This window comes from Convolutriloba macropyga, chromosome 5 (genome assembly GCF_964194025.1).
Source record: "Convolutriloba macropyga chromosome 5, txConMacr16.3, whole genome shotgun sequence".
In the NCBI taxonomy this organism is placed as follows: Eukaryota; Metazoa; Xenacoelomorpha; order Acoela; family Convolutidae; genus Convolutriloba; species Convolutriloba macropyga.
The window spans coordinates 6391794-6412452 of record NC_134472.1 but is presented as its reverse complement, the minus strand read 5'-3'; the positions used below and the strand labels follow the sequence as shown (position 1 = coordinate 6412452).

At 36.2% G+C, this 20659-nt stretch overlaps 5 protein-coding genes across 6 annotated transcripts in view; 2 read left to right on the top strand and 3 right to left on the bottom strand.

Annotated features, from left to right (window-relative positions):
- Positions 1-20659, bottom strand: part of LOC142339695 (uncharacterized) — a 424533-nt gene that overhangs the window by 55193 nt on the left and 348681 nt on the right. Inside the window, exon 2 of the mRNA XM_075389916.1 lies at positions 5316-9124. Coding sequence (XP_075246031.1) covers positions 5316-9061 — 3746 coding nt within the window. The 5' untranslated portion in view covers positions 9062-9124. The remainder of the gene's footprint in view (positions 1-5315; positions 9125-20659) is intronic.
- Positions 1-20659, top strand: part of LOC142339090 (transmembrane protein 17B-like) — a 330316-nt gene that overhangs the window by 219694 nt on the left and 89963 nt on the right. The gene's annotated exons all lie outside the window — the stretch shown is intronic.
- LOC142339091 (ADP-ribosylation factor-like protein 8B) overlaps positions 1-20659 on the top strand; it is a 281448-nt gene that overhangs the window by 194136 nt on the left and 66653 nt on the right. The window lies entirely within an intron of this gene.
- LOC142339085 (protein mono-ADP-ribosyltransferase PARP6-like) overlaps positions 1-20659 on the bottom strand; it is a 95648-nt gene that overhangs the window by 20471 nt on the left and 54518 nt on the right. The gene's annotated exons all lie outside the window — the stretch shown is intronic.
- LOC142339741 (exodeoxyribonuclease-like) lies at positions 14394-15690 on the bottom strand. The gene has a single exon (XM_075389994.1). The coding sequence runs from the start codon at positions 15353-15355 to the stop codon at positions 14492-14494; it is 864 nt and encodes a 287-aa protein (XP_075246109.1). The 5' UTR covers positions 15356-15690; the 3' UTR covers positions 14394-14491.

The following is a 20659-nucleotide window of genomic DNA, read 5'->3' as shown; positions in this document are numbered from 1 at the left end:
CAAAATTTCAGGCTCTTAAACTTTTTGCTGAGGTTTTACTTTGATTTAGAAAGTGTTTAACTTGTGTTGTTTTTATTATCTTCATCACAAAAACTCCAATTAGAGTGACATATACTCAGTTGACCTTATCTCAATAAATTAAAGAAAGCAGAAGTCAATTTGAAAGGTGAGAAAGTCATTTCTGAGAATGAAGTAACTCGCGTATTTCCAAAAATCACGCAAATTCACTAAAGAGACGCTTCACTAAGAGTTAAAAAATAACGTCAGTTCAGTAAAATTAGTTCAGTAGAAAAGCAGTTCAGTAGAAAAGCAGTCAAAATGCCAAAAACAGATTTGAAGTGAGCGTGGATGTACATGTTCTTAGCAAAATTTCTTAACTTCGGCATCTATCTTAACAAAAAAACGTAACGGAAAAACATTTCGGACAATTGCTGTAATATAGCCTACATAAAACAAAAATGTAACGCAATGTAGTACTTATCCTAATCGACGGAAAGGCCAAAACTAACAAGAAGTGACCAAAACAACTAGCGTATCGTGCTACCAAAAATAACGCATTAGCATGACCGACTAACGCCGAAACAATTACTCTCAGACAACATGCGAGGGTTTGCTTTGGTTGTAGTGAGCTTAAGCATAGAGATCAGAGTTTCAAAGCCGGGGGAAAAACTGCGAGCGTGTGCAAAATCTTCCATCAAAGCAACAATTTCTGCCCTCTGAAGCATTCCTATTCCTCGTCGCCTTCCAGCTCTTCTTCGTTGAGCAGTTCACTTAAAGCTTAGAAAAACTTTCAGATGTTTGATCAGACACTTGACACCCTCGGTCTTTACCAAAATACTCAGTTGATTTCGACGAAAGTTCAAATGTCTCCAGCAAGCAAAAGGTTATACATCAGAACGACAATGCAAAAACGTTGAATCAGAAACAACACACTTGATTGAATTAAACTTCGTTTTAGAGTAATCAAATCTAAAAAATAAAGCAAATTACTTGCCAAGGAAATCGGGAAATCAGACTAGTAGCAAATGAAAACATTAAATACAAAATCAAAAAGATATCAAATTTAAAAATAAATCGAAATAAATTATAACTGCTCATTACATCAAGCACTGTTCTCGCTCGGAATACTTGTAGATGTAACGAATGAAAACTCAAAAAAAAAACATTGAACTTATCTTACTTTGAAGCAGGAAACATTAGAACTCAGAATCCTGCCTTCAAATACTTTTCAAATACCACCTATTCAGCTGACTGCCTTTCAAAGTTGATTAAAATTATTTATCATAGTGCAAAATAGATAAAGAACATAAAAAAATGCATCCAATAAACAGAAGGCGTTTGAAAAACGGCTGACATCTTTTAGCTTTTTCTAATCGTTCAGAACAAAATTTAAAACTAATCAGAACAAACAAATGAATTTCTATGTTTGAGCAAGCATAATGTGATAGCTCATCAAACTGAAGTCCTTCTAAAAGACAGACTGCAAAAATTTAATGAGGAACCAAAATTAAGAAAATTAATCGTCCTGATAAACCATGGTCTTCTCTCATAAACTAGCGTTCAATGAGCAGACTGAAAATTGTAATCAAACACTCAAAAATTCAAGACTGTTCAGTGAACTTTTGTTTTCAATTTGACTGTAAACTGCTTAATACTATCAGATAAAAATCTTACTGCGAGCTTCTGAAAAGCTTGAAACGGCAACAAAGCAAATCTAATAAGAACTTTAAAACTTGATCAAACACGTTTTAAATTGCACAAAAAAATTAATCCTGATCACGCTAAAACCCTAATTTCACTCTTGGAAATAAAAACTATTGCCATATAGATTGATCGCATAAAAAATCGCTTTTAGGTCAGATGGATCTTGATCAGATAGATTCTTATCAAAAACAAAACAGAGCCGAAAAAGTCCGTTACCAACTCGAAGTAAAAACTGACTTTGACCACTGCAAACTAACTATTTAAATCCCCTATTCATTTCCTTGAAGTAATCAATTCGAAAAAACAAAAATTATTAAAATTAAATTCTGAAATCGACTCCAAATCAGTAAGTTGCGACTCCAAGTCAGTAATTCTAAACAGAAGTGATAAATCAAATTCTGTTCAATTATTATGCTTCCACAAGATGGACAAACTGAAAAAGGATACCTAGATATACATCCCAGTGAACATGTCTAAATAACGATTTAAAAAATTCCGATCTAATACCGATTTAAACAAATCAAAGAATAAGGGAGCAAGAAATCAAAAAGTACAAACATTCCAAAAAATAAATATTTTAGCATTTTTTTGAAACATAAACAACATGGGTGCCCATCATCAAACAAAACTGTCACCTAGGGGAATAGAGAGACTAACTAAGACCACGAAACTCACTATACATTACAGTAAACTCAATACTAACTGCTAAAAGCATCCGAAATTTAAAGAGACAACAAATAGGAAAAACTTCATGTTAAAGTTCTATAAATCCTAAAACTGATTAGAGAAGATTAGATTTGAATTTCTAAATGCTGTATGAAAAGTACCATGCATTTGTACAATCAGCATTTGACATTCAAATAGGTCGGAACCTGTCGAGTGATGTCTCTTTTCAAGAGCATTGAAAAAAATGAAGAACAATCTGAAGAGCTATTTGTGACCCCCACCAGAATTGCTTCAAAAGGATTTGATTACATTGTAAGCAATTATCCCTAAGTTTATGTGAAAATAATTGGAAGTTTTGTTGGATAGCGCTATTAATTTTTTAAAATTATTTTGAGTTCCAGTTTTGGAAAAGCATTGAATATCTTTCGCACTCGCGTTACCTAACATTTTTTATTGTGTTTGTTTGTAGTCGATGGTTTCACTAAGAGTTCAAGCTCAGTCTTTCCAGCCTCTCCACTTAAAACCTTTTCTAATTCAAATATGTTAATCGTATCACTCGAAAAAATAGTTTGCTGAATCTTGTCTAAGAAACTTGAAAAGCTACTTAATTAGTTCATAGAGGTGAAGTTCCTATGTGTTTAAAAGTTCCAGGTCTTCTTTGACCTTCGAAACGCTTCCAAATTTTCGAAGAACAAAAATAATTTTTATATAATTTTGTGACCAATCAATTTTTTCTAGTTCAGATATATTCGCAGCGCCGTACACTAGGACTCCATATTGCAGAATAGGTTGAACATATGTTTTGCACAAGAAAACAAAAGTTTTGCGACTGAAAAACTTTTTGAAACTAAAAATATTTGTTACACGTTTCATTTTTTGTCATTTCTTGTATATGATAGGCGAAAGAAAGTTTTTGGTCCAGAGAAACACCCAAATATTTCATCGTTTCAGTATTTAATAACAAAAAACTCTGCATTTTTATAGACGCCTTGATTTTTTTGAGTTGATTTCCAAAAAACTAATTTTCATGATTAATATTCAGCTGATTTTCTTCCATCCAGTTGCAGATTTTTTGGAGTTCTTGTCAAATTTTTTGGCGTCCTTCCTTTAGAGAGCAGTATATCAGTATTGCATTGCCTTTTTCACACGAAAGCGGAAGATCATTAACTTAAACCAAAAAAAGAATTGGGCCCCGTACTGACCCTTGAGGAACACCATGTTCCATGGCTTTTTTTATTGAAAATTTCCTATGGAAACGAACCGCTTTCTTTCCTTTAAGTATGATTTCAGAAGACCAAAAAATGGACCTCGAATTTTCCAGTTTGTTTAGTAATATCTCAGGTTCGAAAGTATCAAAGGCTTTACTGAAGTCAAAAAAAGCAAAACCTGATGATTCATTATTTTTCATATTATATCGCATAACTTCTAGCATTTGAGCAATTGGTTCAATAGCACTCGTTTGATTCTGAACCCGTACTGATTAGGACTTTGACCATCATATTTTCTAAAATGACACAACGCGCTTGGAAATTATTTTTGAAACACCCTGCCAAGTACCGGCAAAAAAGATATTGGTCTGTAATTGATTGCGTCCATTTGGCAACCTTTCTTATGAAATGGTATCACCTTAGCCGTTTTTAGTATTTCAGGAGAACACATGAGATTAAAACATTTGTTGAAAACGTAACATAAGATCTCGCAGATAGCGGGATTGACAGTTTTAAGTAATACTGAGTTCAAACATGTCTGCAGATCGTTTGTTATTCAGATCCTTAATTGTTTCGTAAGTGATCAAAAGTGGTCCAGTCCAAGGCCTAATATTAGTAGCTAATATTTGTGGAAAAAAACCAATATGCGGCGGAAATTAATCGCTAAAGATGCTTTAAAAATGCCCCATGTGATCAAAAATTTGCTTGCTGAGCAAAACTTTCACAATTTCGATTCGCTCAAAATATTTTATAAAAACCACTCAAAACTTTTCGTAACTGCTTTTGACATTTGTTAGGCAGATTGGCCTTAACACTTGTTTTCACGTGCGGCATTTGACTTTACATCTGTATAAACAACCGCAAGAAAAAGACCAATTAGGACCCAAATATGTGCTACAAAAACGATTTATGTTTTGTTCAAATAAACTACAACAATGGCCTATGTTGGATATTGGCCAGAAAATGTTTCCAAAATTCAGAACGCCCTATAAGTCGAAAACTTTGCTAATTTCATTGCAATCAAACGACCACTCAAGCTTTACGGGCAAAAACAGTTATCATCGTAGTTTAAATTAAGTCAATATTGCGATTTAAAAATTTATTCATTGTCATTTGATTCATTCTGTACAAAATTATTCACTTGCAAAATAAAATTTAAGCAGAATTTAGATGATATTCACACTAACCTAACTGAACTGCACCCTACAAAGCTTTTTCTGAATAAAAATATCAGAAGTCACGGGTCTACTGTTTCGAGTTTACACCAGATCTCAAGCTACGACGCTACAATGGGTTACGAAACTATAGCGTCCATTTCGGATAATCTGTGGGCGAGAAGATTGTTTGAGCTGGAGTGCCCGAAAGAGTATAATCCTTGAATTAAGCTTGGGAATTATACCAGTCACTTTTAAATACCCATTTAAAACGTCTAATTTGCCATAAAATCATTCTACATTAAAATCGGGTTGAAAACGTGTAAGTAAATTATGGACTCTTCAAAGCTTCTTCACAGCTCACCTTTACCAAAAAACGTTTCTCTATCCATATCCGGGCATTGCATCTCAACTAAATAGTACCCTGAATAATAATTCGCAAGCTTAAGTTATTAATTTTTTCTACAAAATCAGAGACAAAATTGATAAATTGTAAATTTTCATTGTGGTGAAATTGATGAGGTAATTGTGCACTTTTGGTTAAGATCACAGAACAGCTCAAGAAGCCGATCATTACTACAGTTATACTAATCTACCATCGTCCTCATCGGCTAAATGAGATTGACAGCCTTCTTTGGCAGAAGCGATCAAATCGGGGTCCAAAAAAGGAAGCAGCTGAATAAGGCATTCTTTGGTCAGTTCCTCAACTCTGAAATGACCCGAAGTTTCTTCATTTCCACTGACAGTGTTGTTTCCATAATCATCTAGCTCCTCCTCGTAATCATTATGACTGCATTGCTGACCAGCAGCTCTACAGACACATAAATTGACCAGACATTGAAGATATTGCTGCAATTGCAAACGTCGTTCGGCTGCCACCTTTTCCAGTCGACTGCCAAAAGCTTTCCTGGGAGGGAAGTCCAAGTACCTCAATTCTGGGTACTTGCTCTTTAGAGCCAAGTGTACGTCTCTAAGGGCACTGAATCTGTGGAACACAGTCCAGGCTTCGTCCCGAAGCGTTACGTTGATCTGGTACTCGTGAAAGTAGTTATAGTTTGATTTCCGTCGTCGGAACCGAGGCACAGAAACGGACACCAAGTCCGACTTTAGAGGTTTGAACATACCAGCAGCGGAAGGCATCGAACTTTGCATAGGCATGGATGCTGCGCTGAATGAACTATCACTTCGGCAATCTCGACTCGACAGCAAAATTGAGGAGTCATCACAGTGTCCTGTAAACGCCCGGAAGGCATATAAACTCGTCTCGTTCGCGAACTTCAAAAGCCGAGAACGATTGTTTGGTATTTGCAATCTATCGGATTTAACACTGCGTTCGCTTCGTGGAAACGCCTCATCCACCGCTCTTCGCAATCGAGAGTTACGATTGACTGGTTCCTGTTGCCTCGCATACGTTGAGTTCCAACTGAGAGCCGCGTGCACTGGACTGACAGGGCATGATTGAGTTTTAAAGTTTTCTAATTTGACTTTAGTTCTCATCATTGCATCTTCTTTCCAGTCCAGCTGCCTCTTGGCATCCGCACAGAAATGGCCCATTTTAGTTTCAAAATCACGCATTGAGAACCTTTCTGCTTCGAAATATTCTTTCAACTTGTCACAGTAAGAGCATAGCCAGTTACACTTGTCCGATATTGTGCTCAATTCCCGTTCAACATCTGCTAGTTTAGTATGACTATTCAAAACCGACTTTTGAAGAGCACCCTTTGTTTGCTGCTCTTTCAGGTTTTCCTTAACTCGACTATCAATCGTTTTCTGCAAATCTGTCATAATGCAGTATCTGTTCACACTAGCTTGTGAGAAACTGTCCTCCAATGAATGGCGGTCTTCAGGGGTAGGTGGCACAAGGGTTAATGGCGGCTCTTCCTGGCATTCCGGAACAATCTCTGGCGTCGGGATGTAGTCCGTAGTCGAGAACAAACTTTCATCGGACATGCTCCGAAGTGAAGCAGGTCTACTTTTCTGAGCTCGTGATAAGCGTTCCAATTCAGCGGTTTCTTTCTCCAAAATGGCTTCTAGCTCAATTCGTTCACGAGTGAGACGTTTACGTGTTTTGTTCAAATTGCATAATTCCTCTTCAATTTCAGTATAGAGTTTCTGTTCGAGCAAGACCATTTTACGATTATCGCATCTAATCATATCCATTTGACACTCAATTTGGCCTCTGACTATTTCATTTTCACCCAGAATTTCTTTGATTCCTTTATTGCACGATTCAACCAGCGCTTTTTGAAGCTGGTACAGGTTCTCACCAGCCTCGCAACATAGGAATTCCGTTTGTTGCGAGGCATCTTCGTAAATTGGAGGCGGGGGTAGCGATGGCTGAGGTGATGTTGCAGCTACTGAGCTCATATTGCTTGCATGCTCGAAAGAACAGCGCACTGGCATTGAAACGCAGCATCTGCTGTGATCCGGCGAACATTGACTAAGATTTGTCATGCTGAAGTTCGAGCTACAATCGACGTAGAGATGACTCAAGGGTCTGGAAATGGGTCCAGAACTGCATGACGAAACACTTCGAGGGGGTGAAGCCAGAGAACACCTACTTGATGACTTGTTATGTTGGCGGAGCAAACGAGTTGCTAATTGAGATGGGAAATAGAAGGTAAGGCTCTGGGTGCCTTCGCACAAACTGATCTCATTTCCATGATTTACAAATCGGTGTGACATTACAGGTTCTCCATTGACTGTTAGAAAAGTGACCGATTCATGCTTGATGATGGTGGCCGAATCGTCTTCGATAAATAAACTGCAATGCAAATCAGATATGCCTTCGTCCGTCAAAAGAATATCAACTTTCGCAGGATCCGATCCAATTTTTGTCTCGCCCTCATGCAGGAAAAACATTCCTGCTACTGAGAGTGCGTTTATGTCATTCGGGGTCGAATTGACACCAACTGCTCTGCATAGAAATGGGGGTCCAAACTCATGCGTACTAATGTCACTACTAGTCGTTTCCGGAGACGTGCTGCGTTCGGTCGAAGCCGAACTACTAGCATGCAAAAGCTGATCAATTGTTTCTTCGTCTTTGCTCAACTGCTCCTGGATTAGCTTGCTATGGACACAGCATTCAGGAATCGACATGTTGGAGGTATCGGTACCAATCGAAACCGCGCACGGCTTTGCGCTGCTTTTGTTGTTATTTAATGAGGCCTGGTTTAGCAAGCGTTTCAAGCACTCGACTTCTTTTCGAAGGTCAGATATAACTTTCAAGTTCATATCTTGGTTCACAACCGGTTTATTCACGATTTTTCTAGCTCGTGAGGCATACAAAAGCGTGTTCCGCGTCTCTGAATAATTCGAAGCCGCAGTCGATATAGTCGCAATCATGAACGTTTTTGAGTTCCCACCTAAACTATCTTTGAGCAGAAATGTCAGACTTGAATTTCTGTAAGGTATGTGAAATGCATTTTGTTTCTGAGGATGTAGTTTTGAATACTCCACTAGGAGTGATATGGTTTTTCCCAGGTTGGTCAAACTTTGATTTATACTAATGCCCTCTTTAAATCGTTTGTTGGTTGCTCCAGTGTGTTTCACACGTTCACTTCCCGCTAAGTCTATCAAGTGTAATTTACTGGTGACCTCAGAAAACCCATCAGCCCCAGGTAGATATGACTGGCGCTTGGTTACTTTCAGCACAATTATCGCATGTGACCGGCTACTATGCTCGTTAATATTGGTCGCAGCTATTGCTCGGATTTTATTACCTTGTTCCAAGTATTCTTTGACTTCAGCTACTGAGTTCAAAGTGTGCATTGTTAGACCTTGTACAAAGACGCCCTCAATCGGATGTTCCCTGATCTTAAGTGAAGGCAATTGGTAAGACACAGATGCGCTCGAAGGTCGCCAACCTAACAGATCTCTAACTTTCTCGTTATATATTTCCAGATAGCCCATTTCAATTTTACAGTGTCTCTCTCCGCCTAAATGGGTTGGACTGCTCGGCGCTTTCTTGAGCAAAGCGTTCAATATCCGCGGAGTGAGACCTTCGTTGTATTCAGACCCAAACATCGTGTACGTTTTGCCGCTCGCGGTTTGACCATACGCGAACACGCAAGAGTTGAAGCCATCCTCGACGGCTCTCACAGCTTGTGCTCCAATATCTCTGAAAATATCTTCTTGAGAGTTGTGTTCATCTGCGTAACATCGATCAAAACCGAATACCTCGTATCGCTCTTTCGAACCACCAACACTGGAGTCTCTCACACGCGCTTTTGACAGACATACTGTGGTACCACTCACAGTTACGATGCTGTCGAAGAGCGTTTGGTTGGATGGCCGAAGCCGAACTGAAACCGAGATATTAGTTGACATGACAGCAGCAAAATTGAGCCTCCACTTCCTCCTTTAACTTGGTTTGGGTTTGCATGTTCTAGCCTGAAACAGGAACAATTTCTTATGTACATTGAATGAATATGAATACTATCCCACGATTGTTATCGCCATCGATAATAATAATAATAAATTGTTTCCATCAGTCAATAAGTAGCTTCACAATTACCTTTAAAAATGCAATCACATATTTGACTGTGGGAGAGCACTATTGGGCCCATGGCCCGTTCTCAAGTGTCTCATTCAGTTTATCTAGATGAAAGTGATTTTAAATGAAAAAAGGAAGCACTGTTTGTCAAGGTACAATTAAACCTAGCAGTAAAATCATTATTCTGGTTATGGAACGCCTTCGAGTTGTGATATTAAATCTCATACAACAGTCTGACTATGTCCTCATTACCCAAAATCTAATTATCTAGAAATTGATGAGATAAAAAACTATCCAGACGGCAATGAATTCCATGTCGTAACATTTCTTATCAGTTCATCTGGTAATTAATTACAAGTTGCATAACCTATGGCACTGTTTTGCGGATTCAGGTAGCGAATTACGCAAATCTGTATTAACAGCACCAATGGTAAAAAAATCAGAGCCTTAATCCAGAAGGTAGTTAAAATTTGCTTGCAGAAATTGCATCATTTATTCGTTAGCAATATCACATTGATGGAAAATAACCGAAATTATAGCCCTAATATGATATTTATTTACTGTAACGAGGGCTATAGTTCATAAGACAACTAATAACAAATCTAACCACCGAATAAAGATGGCAATACTCTTTGCAACACCGCAACTAAATAAAACTAGCCACAAAAATTGAGTTTATTGAGTCTTTAGGACTGCAAAAATGTTCTCGAAATATATACCAATTGTTTTGCACCAGGCAAAAAAAATTATTTAATTGATAACCTATGCAACTGTTTTTGTAACAATAAGAGCTACAAACACAGTCTATTAGATGATGCATGGAGGAGGTGCAGTTGAGTGGAAGCTAAGTACAGATTTTCTGTCAGAATAAATTTTTTGTCCTGAGAATGGCAAGAATAAAATGACACAATACGTATTCCTTATTTGAAAATATAGCCGCCTAACGTCGAAGTTAGATGATCGTCACTCCACTTCAGATACTCATAGGTTCCAATATGGTTAGCAAGCTTCATCTGCGAAAAGCAAAAAAGGTAAAAGACTCCTACATTGTGAACTTCCAAGATAAAATGATTACCAAAACTGACTAAGTAAAAAAAGCGATTAACTTCGGACAATTTGCTCTCACAGCGCGAAGCTATATTTGTTTCGAATAAAATTCTTACGGTCTACGAACTGCATTTAAACCAATTGCATTCTGAAACGTTTTTGAATGACCTATTTGTTCTGAAATTACTAGAAGTGAATGACCTATTTGTTCTGAAATTACTAGAAGTGATACTTTCTGCCTTTTAAATGAACCATTTTGTAAAAACAAAATTGAAAAGTGCTCAGTGAGGTATAGAGCTGCTAAGCTGTACATGTTCTTGCCAGGCAAAGCTTGTTTGAGAGCTCAACAGGAAATACAACAAATGAAATTAGAGTATTTTATCATAAATTGAAAGATTTTTATTTACTCAATAACCAAGAAATAGAGAAACATATTTTCAACTTTTAAGCAGTAAATTTTCATTACCCTGTTCCTGCATGCTAAAAGAGTACCCAGATAAAGATGGCTTTTCTGTGGAAAAAAAACAACCCCTGTAGCGTCAATAGAACGCGAGATATGACCAATTTGGTAAAAATGTTGAATTTCCAGCGCAAAATAGCAAAAGAAAACTTGAAAAATTTAAAAATTTTTTTTGAACGCTAAAAGCAATGTGGGACTATAGTACCAATAGTGACTGGCCATTCTGGCATGATAAAATAGTATGGCATCATACTGTAACAGAAGGACTAGACTTAACCCATTATCCAAAAAAAGCGTTTTATTAATTTTTGAATCATATGTTGATATATTAAGTTGATATAATACCATAAAAGTAATAGCGTAAAAATCAGTTAAAATTTTACAGCAAAAAATTGTCTACCAAATGAGCAAAAGATTGCTTCCAACACAAATCATTTATTAAAGTAAATAATGTCACATTAGACGTCAGATGAAGATGCCGTCATCAAGACTACGAGACAAGACAAACAACAAACTCAAATAACAATAAACACTATTTACATTACATCCAAAACTCAGTCTATTTTTTGAAAAAAAAACACTTATAACATAGTCAAAATAGCGACAAAAAGCTAAAATAAACAACTTAATTTGTGCCTCAATTGAAAAAACATGGCTCCAGTCCTTAATGAGACATGATAATAAGTACAAAAAAGAGAAAAAAGCGTCGAAGTTAAAGAATACCTTTATATTTTTCAAAACAAATAAATAAATTCAAATAATGAAAACCATTAGATGTCAACTGAAATCTTAGTAGGTTCATAATCATTCAAAAATTGTGCCGAAGCCGTTAAAACATTGGATATGTTCAATTGACTTTCTTCAACATAAATAAAGTGATATGCAACCAGTAATTAATGATATCAGTTAAAAGTGGACAGAAAAGAACAGAAAAGTGCTATTTGAAAAATACTTCTATATTTTTTAAATTAATTTATTTGATATGGTCATGAAAAACTTTAGCTATTAACTGAAAACAGTAATAGGTTCCTTTGTTCATCCATAGAAATCCGCTAAGCCCTGCAATTAACCAGTATTTTTATTCGACTGCGAAAAGAACGACCATAAAAGACAATTAAAAACTATTAAATTCATGTAGAGACGGTGTCGAAGCCGTTAAAACCATAATCCATTCACTGAAATATTTGATATGTTCATTTGAGTATCCTTTTTAAACACCAATAATGAGATAATTGGCTTGTCAAGAGAGTGACAAATCAAAAAAGAGCAAAGATACAAAAAAGTGTAAAAATCAGTCTTTGCGAAAAATCGTCGTAGCTAAGCCGAAAAACAATTACTTAAAGATTTAAACCGCACTAATCATTAAACTTTAAACCATTAGAAAGACAATGCGACCTGACTTGTCTTTGCTGGTATTAAGCTACAAGTAGACCAAAAAACAGGAAAAAGGTGGCGAATCTCAATTCCTAGTTCCATTGTTTATTTTGAAAACAAGTAATAATAGTCAAAACGACCATAAGATTTCGACAAAATAGATAGGTTTCCTTGAAACTTCGGGTAAAGCCAATTTGATCTCTTATTGGCAGGCCGTGAATTCAATCGACCTTTTCTTTAACTAACATTGAAAAAAAAGCGAATACATTTTAAAAAAATACAGCGACTGATCACAATCCGAATAATTTTTGGACAGTATAAAACAGCGATTAGAAAAAAACTGGCTTTACTATTCCTATTCATATGCCAGGAATACGTAATTGTTCCATTTGTGCTAAATTAGGATAAAAACCGGCATAAATTTAATCAACAACACTCCCAAAGGAATCGCAAGTAAAACAGTCCTCTTTGGGGTTCACAAAGATTGCATCAGTAGTTTTTAGATGTGTTACTGCCGTGAATTTGAAAAAAATGTACATAAGAAGCTTATTTCATACCATTTTTGATGAAAAAGCTGAATTTAACCAAATTTTTAGCCAAAAAATTGAACCAGGCATATCACCAACACTCTTCTATCTTAACAAGTAAAAACAGCAGCATTATCGTTAACAATTTTAACATTTTTCAGCAATATCGGTTTATAAAATTAGCGTAAAGTAAGTAAATGTGATCAAAAACAACGAATATGTCGATTACTCCGTGTAAAAACGAGACGCGAAAATTTCTTTTCAGTTTGATTCCCAATGGTTGCATCCACAACCCTATACAAAGAACATATCGATCGGCCAAAATTGACTGAACAAAACAATTTGAGTATATAGTTCCTCCCTCACTATAGTGGGTCGGAACAATAACAATGAATTAAGCTGGTAGCTACTTCATCAAAATTTCCAGACGAATTAAGTTTGCTGATTATAAACCTAATAATTAAAACCGAATGAATTGCTCTCAAACAACCAACGAGTGCTATTTTATTGAGGGGTTCAAATCGAGACAATGGGGCAGATATTAGACAACTGCTACAATTATGAGTGAAAAATGAAACAATTTAAATTGACTTTATTTTCTCTGTGAGAACAATTTAGGTCAGACACAAATCGAGATGTCAAGCGTGAAAACGCTCAAGCGAGTAAAAAAAATATTCTAGAAAAACGATCAATCGAAAATCATGCATACCGCGATTGCAATAGCGGCTTCGAATACCGTTGGGGAGCAATCGAAAACAATACTCGAAAACTTATAAGTGACAAGTCATGAACGGAAGAGAACACTCAAAATGATGCCAGACCAGTCAGACGTAAAAATTGAGCATAAGTACTAACAATATCTAAATATTGGCTACAGAAAAACTGAATTAGAACAAAAATGCTTTAAAAGGATGCAAGAACTTTCGAAGTGATCAGGAAGTTCTCGCTGTCTTTTCACCTTTCTGCCAAATTGGTGTTTCTAAAAATTTCGAGAGCAAAAAATAGGTAAAGAAAGGACATCCCCGTTTAAAACTTTTAATTAATTATGCGTGCTAACAGCAATTCGATTTACTCCTAATTATGTCAACTTTTATCCGAGGAGATGTGCAACGACGCTTTACTGAGCTACAGAGGTAAGTCGAAAAAGCAATTATGCATCCACCCCCACTTCTAGTCTTCTGTTAAAAACAAATTGATCGTCCACTATTTTACCCTCAATTGTGCTAGTAAAAAAGTAAGTCTCTTGAATAATCGCCGTTAGATCAAGTTCTTCAAGAGTAGATTCAATGTTCTCATCTTTGCTCTCTAATGTTTGTACCAAAATACAAATCAAATTACACTTGAACAAACGAAAGCACAAAAAACTCTGAAACATGTCGACGGTGAAAACTGGATAAACTTCGCCAATTTGCCCATTGAATATGTGATAGCAACGTTAATTTAATTTCTACACTAGTTCAAAAACGCCAGTTGCCTGTTTTGTACCTTGAAATTTTCATCTATCGAATGAATTAAAGTTTTCATCTATCAAATCAGGGGACGCAATGCTTCATAATTAATCTCATGAAAGGATGGAAAACACTCGAAATACTGAGTACAACTGTCAAAATGACAGGCAATTTTCAAAAGCATGCCTTACATAAAAAAGCAAAAAATGTTCAAAAGCTCTTGCAGCTCGAACAAATTTTCATTGACTGGATGATTCATACAAATCTCAACTTAATCCGATAAATAATGTGTACGGTTTGACTTCAAAAATTGAAAACAGAAATCAATTGAATTCATGGCATAATTTATGAAATTTTTCTTACAAAAGGAAAAAACAATCAAATAATCATCGAGAGTCAAATTGTTGTTTACAAATTCAAGAAGAGTGCGATAGGGCAGTGGTCGCTTCCATATACTTCTGACCGAATAACGGAATCATTCACTTTGTCAAATATGCGTTCGGACACCACAAAATAATCCAATCGCCATCCAATTCCCTTTCCGCGAGCATTACCCATATAGGACCAGTAAGAAAACTTCTGTTCATCAGGGTAAAGTTTCCGAAACGTATCCACAAAACCGGCTTGTAGAAGATCAGAAAACTTTTCACGCTCATCGTCATGAAATCCAGCCGTTTTGTTGCGGTTGGATGTCGGGTTTTTCAAGTCAATCTCTTCATGTGCTACATTCAGGTCCCCACAGTATATAACGGGCTTCTTTTTGTCAAGCTTGACCAAATAATCAATAAAATCAGTATCAAATTCGGTGGTTCGGTACTTCAGTCTAACCAAACCACGTCCACTATTTGGTACGTACGCTCCCACAAAAAAGAAATTATCAAATTCTGCGGTTATTACCCGACCTTCATCGTCATGCTTTTCGATTCCAATTCCCATTGTTACGTTCTTAGGCTTTTTCTTACAGTACAATCCAGTTCCAGAATAACCCGGCTTGGTACCACAATTCCAATATGTGTAATATCCAGGTAAGCTGCATTCGGATGGCACATCCTTATCAGAGCATTTTGTCTCCTGTAGGCACAATACATCAGGGGATTCTTTTAGGATATATTTCCACCCTTTCTTTTCAGCCCAAGCTCTAATTCCATTGATATTCCACGATGCAAGTAACAAATTAGGTTTCTTTTTTTCCTTGTTTAACTTGTTGCAGGAGAAATCCGAATTTTCAAGACTAGGAATTTCTTCTCTTGCTTTCTTGGAAGCGGGTGGCATCGTTCTGGCCAATCGATTGAAAACTATTCTAACAGACGTCTCTGGAACATTTGGTTATGGCTGTATTTAAATTTCAAATTCGAACAGTAGACTAACTTGGAGGATTTTAATCATCATAACAGGTCAATACAGATCAGTTCATAAATTACGAAAATCCGTAGCAAGGGTTTCCAGTTATACTCCCCGACCCCGCATCTTAGAGGGCTTAGAATAGAAAACAGCGATATTCGCATATACAGCAATATTCGGTGACAAACTGGACAAAAATGTGAGCATACAAAAATCAGTTACTAAGTGCTCAAAACATAAAACATAACTTTCATGCTCGAGAATATATTCAGAGCAGAGAATGAGTTGATGGCATCGGGTTTTACTATAACTATGGCGGTTATAAAAACTCTGCATTGAAACTGTTAAAAAGCTACAATACTAAAAGGTTCCGACCAATTTGCAAAAACTCTTAATAGGTGGAGAAAAACCTGACAGACTGAGTGAAATTCGTGATATAAAACATCAAAAAGCATGGACAAAAACTAGCCAAACAAGAGCCGAAATCAGACTGAAGCAAAAGAAAGACCTAATTCTCCAAAATATTTTTGGATCCTTTCCGGGATCTTTCCCATTATACCCCCCCCCCAGCGTAGTGGTCAGATAACCTATAGCCTCCCCCCGTCATGGTAATACCATAATGTAGTAGTAGTACATTAGGCTTCGAAGTTCGTTCTTCAGGGTATTGCTTCCATTCAATTGTCCAGATTCATAAGTTTCTGATTAAGGCTGCAGTTTCCACACTTGCACACAATGCGCCAAGTGCATTTGTTTTCCTCTGTATACTGACCGCAGAAATAATGCAACAAATTTTTGACATTGTATTCTTATTAAAGCTTCTAACATAATTTGAATAAACTTTGAGCACTAAATTGTATTATTTTTGTCCGGTGGAAAAAATTTTCGTCGCTTCTTACTAATCGATTTTTGTTTATTTGTAGTTCTCCTCGGCTATGTTGACGAGTGGTATTTTCCTGAATACTGTCTAAGTTCGATAGTTCAGCGTCGTATTTACCTTGTTTTAAAGCAATAAGGTATAATAAGTCGTGCATTTCAATATAAAGGCTGAGAGGCAACAAATTCAAGATAACAAGTCGCTGTTTATAGCTCTGCTTTTCGCTCAAAATCCATTTTGTGGCAATTTTTTGTAGCTTTTCAAATTCTTTCATTTCCAACTCATTCGGACTCCATGCTTGTGAGGAGTAAGTAACTATCGGTACAACGTAACCTAAATAAGCGTTTAATTTAGATTTTTGTTCACACTTTTGAGAAATATTTCTTTTAAGCCTGGAAAAAGCACGTAAACCTTTTCGTTTTCTAAAAGAGCAATTTTCATTCCAATTTAGGTTTTCTGAAACTTGGAGCCCAAGGTCTCGCTGATTTTTTAACTGATCTAGCTTATGGTTGTCAATATAGAACCCTGTGGGACACCACTGTAGACTTCTATGAAATTAGATACCTCATTGTTGATCTTCACATATTGTCTGCAATTCGTTAGATACGAAGATATCAATTGAGTTAACTTCCCTCCAATGCCAATGTTCTAAAGATTTTGTACCCGAATATTATGTGGTACAGTGTCAAAAGCTTTTGCAAAGTCAAGATATAAGATGCTTAGGTCTTTAATCGCTTCATTATCAAAATTTTTGTGCACTGTGTAGAGAAATAATAGTAACTGCAAAGTTGCCGATGGATTTTTCATGAAGCCAAATTGATTTTCACAGAGTTTGTGTCTTACTAATTCTTATATTTCATCAAAAATAATTTTCTCGAGAACCTTGGACATGCAGTTTAAAAGACTTATGGGTCGGTAGCAAGTTACATCTGATTTATTACCGTCTTTAAAAATGGGACTTATTTGGCTGACTTTCCAATATGTAGGATAGGTTCCCTTATTCATTATTGATGGTTACAAGAAGGTGAGTGACTTTGTGACTGAGCTACTACAATTTCTCAGCAGTAAATTTCCAATTCCGTCTGGTCCAGTAGACTTAAAGATATTAAGATCTTTGAGCAAGTTTTCGATTTTTGTGGAATCAACCTTGATGAAATTAGGATTTTGTTTTGAGCATGTTGTTGGTATTGATTGAAGATACTGTGTGTTTTTTGATTGAAGACGCTCGCAAAGAAAAAGTTGATGCTTTCAGCTTCTTATTTATCTGTGGTTAGCTCCATACCGTTCAAAACATTATAGGTACTTGTGGATTTTTGCAAATTGATGAAAGATATTTTTGTATTTTGCTGAATTGTTGTAAAAAGTTTCATAAACTGAGAGATCATTATCAACCGCTTTACGAACTTGTACTTCTAATTTTTTAATCTTCAGTTCGGAACCGCGATTAAATTTTCAACTCTCTGTTTAGTGTTTAACTTATTTTTCATATGGGACGTTCCATTTGAGATCCATGCTTGTAAACTTGCCCGATGTTAAATGGCAAGCTGTATATTTTCTCTTGTTTCGTTGCGTAGCCTTGTGTAGAATTGTTCCAGAAGAAAATCAACATTACTGTTGCAAAAAGGAGTGAAGGGATCAATTATAAGGTTGTAAATAAACATATTCCAGTCAGTATTATTATAGGCAAACTTGTCAATCGGTTCATCAAGTGAGAGGTTTATTTGAGTCCAAATTGAAAAATGGTCGGAGAAAGGTTCGTTATTGATACTAAAATTCTTGAACAGCGAACGGTCGTAGGTAGAATTGAGAACTATTTCTGGATGATTGCATAAAAACACAGCTAGTTGACTTGGAGCGACACTTGAGAGATAATTTTCTACAAATTGATCTAAAATTAATTCTTCGTAGTCTTTTGTTGAAGACATATTTGCGCAAGAAGTTTCTGTACAATTGATGTCACCTGTAGGCACAACTAAGGAATTGGTGACCACAATAGAGTTTTTTAATTTTTCAAGAAGGTTTAGGAAATCATTTACTGCCCACCGGTAGTTGCTTTGCTCGGCCGCATTGTATATGCAACAAATTATAAGAGAAGACAATGAAAGGTTGATCTTAACAACAATAAAGTCATCATGGATTAAGGGAATATTAACATTTTCGTGTTTAAGGGATGCTTTTACAGCAATTAGAACTCCCCCATGTTTACTTTTGAAATCAGTGATATTCCCATCTTCTCGATATATAAAATAAGAGGGTAGAAATAGTGATTCGTTGGTGACCTCAGCAGTTAACCATGTTTCTGTTATGCACACAATTTTATAGTCGCAAGTTGAAAGACTATTAGCAAAACCTGTTCGTCTGTTTAGATCTAACAGGCTTCGAGCATTGACGGTGAGTACTTTAGTGCTTCTATGTAGTCATTTTTTACTCGTTTGTCTTTCTTCATTGACGTTTGAAATGATAACCCAATGGTCGCTTTCTTTGTTCTCGAGCTCAAGATGCCGAATACGTAGCAATTTTGAATCTATTTCGCTAGTAATCAGCTCGCGCCTTTTCATTAAAGCATTGTTTTCTTTTTTTTGCGTCCTTGGTTGACAATTCAGGACTGATATAAATTGATATGTCGTTGTACTTATAGTCTATCAAGCGGCTGACTGATTTTAAGATGAGATCTCTACTAAATTTGCTTGCTGTATGAACATGGATTACACTTTCTCTTTTGTTTTCAACCCCAACGTTATACACCCCCAAACATTGATTTGAATATAAACTTTTTCAGAACTATTCTGTTCCCCCCTCCCCAGCTTTGTGAGCATAAATTTTTTATGACCCCCGGGCGCACGTGCTATTTTCTTACATAATGATGAGCTATAAAACGACATATTTGCGCAAGAAGTTTCTGTAAAATTGACGTCACCTGTAAGCACAACTAAGGACTTGGTGACCACAATAGATTTTTTTAAATTTTTCAAGACGGTTTTGAAAATCATTTACTGCCCCCCGGTAGTTGCTTTGCTCGGCCGCATTGTACATGCAACAAATTATAAGAGAAAACATTGAAAGGTTGATCTTAACAACAATAAAATCGTCAGAGATATGTTAGTTTTCTCTATATTGTACGCAAAAATCCCCCCAACGTTATACACCCCCAACCATTGATTTACAAATAAACTTTTTCGTATCTATTCTGTTCCCCCCTCGCCAGCTTTGTGAACATAAATTTTTATGACCCCCGGGCGCACGTGCTATTTTCTTACATAGTAATGAGCTAAAAAACAAATAATTTGTAAGCAGTAACCAGGGGTCAAAAAAAAAACACTGGGAGGCGAAACAAAAAAGATCAAACTTTTCTTTTTGCGATCAGTAATTTGAAGTGAACTTTATTGGGCATTCAACTGTTTGACCTGACAATAATCATAGGGCAGCAAATGAGTCTTCAACAACCCGCTTTCCTGCAGGCAAAGATCATAACACCATACGAGCAAATGAAATCGTTTCGTTAGTATTTAAGGAAATATATTCCTGACTGAAATTTCCACAGTTAGTCAGCGCACGAGAGTATAGAATTTTCGACGCATGTTTTTGTCAAACAAGCGATTTTGCCTACTTTTATATATTTTTGCCTATTTTTATGCGACTGTCGGAAGTCATACATACAAATACATCCTATTATTTTGGCTAGCCAGGAGGATACTGCATCGGGATGAAAAAATAACAGATTTTCTTGGCAAGTTCCAAATTTAAGCATTGAAAGGATACCCCCAAGATTCTACTGAGATAAGAGAACATCTAATTTTACCGAGATTCTATGAAAGCATAGAAAATAGTCAGGTGCAACTCGACCTGAGAATGAGCTTGCGCGAAGTCATACATCAAAATACAATCGTTTGTTTTGGACACAAGTTTACACAGTTTCAATAATAATCCTCGAATAGTCAACCAGTTTCATGACATCAAGAAATCAGTGATTTACAAGAAAAACATGTGCTTCCGAATTTTTTGATCGCTTCAATTATATTATGTTAATTATATAATACATAATCAGTATAATTTTCAAATTCGAACAGTAGACTAACTTGGAGGATTTTAATCATCATAACAGGTCAATACAGATCAGTTCATAAATTACGAATATCCGTAGCAAGGGTTTCCAGCTATACTCCCCGACCCCGCATCTTAGAGGGCTTAGAATAAAAAACAGCGCTGTTCGCATATACAGCAATATTCGGTGAAAAACTGGACAAAAATGTGAGCATACAAAAATCAGTTACTAAGTGCTCAAAACATAAAAATTTGAACTTTCATGCTCGAGAATATATTCAAAGCAGAGAATGAGTTGATGGCATCGGATTTTACTATAA

Bases quoted from the DNA above. Each gene is read 5' to 3' on its own strand.
- LOC142339741 (XM_075389994.1), bottom strand. From the start codon at position 15,355: ATGCCACCCGCTTCCAAGAAAGCAAGAGAAGAAATTCCTAGTCTTGAA.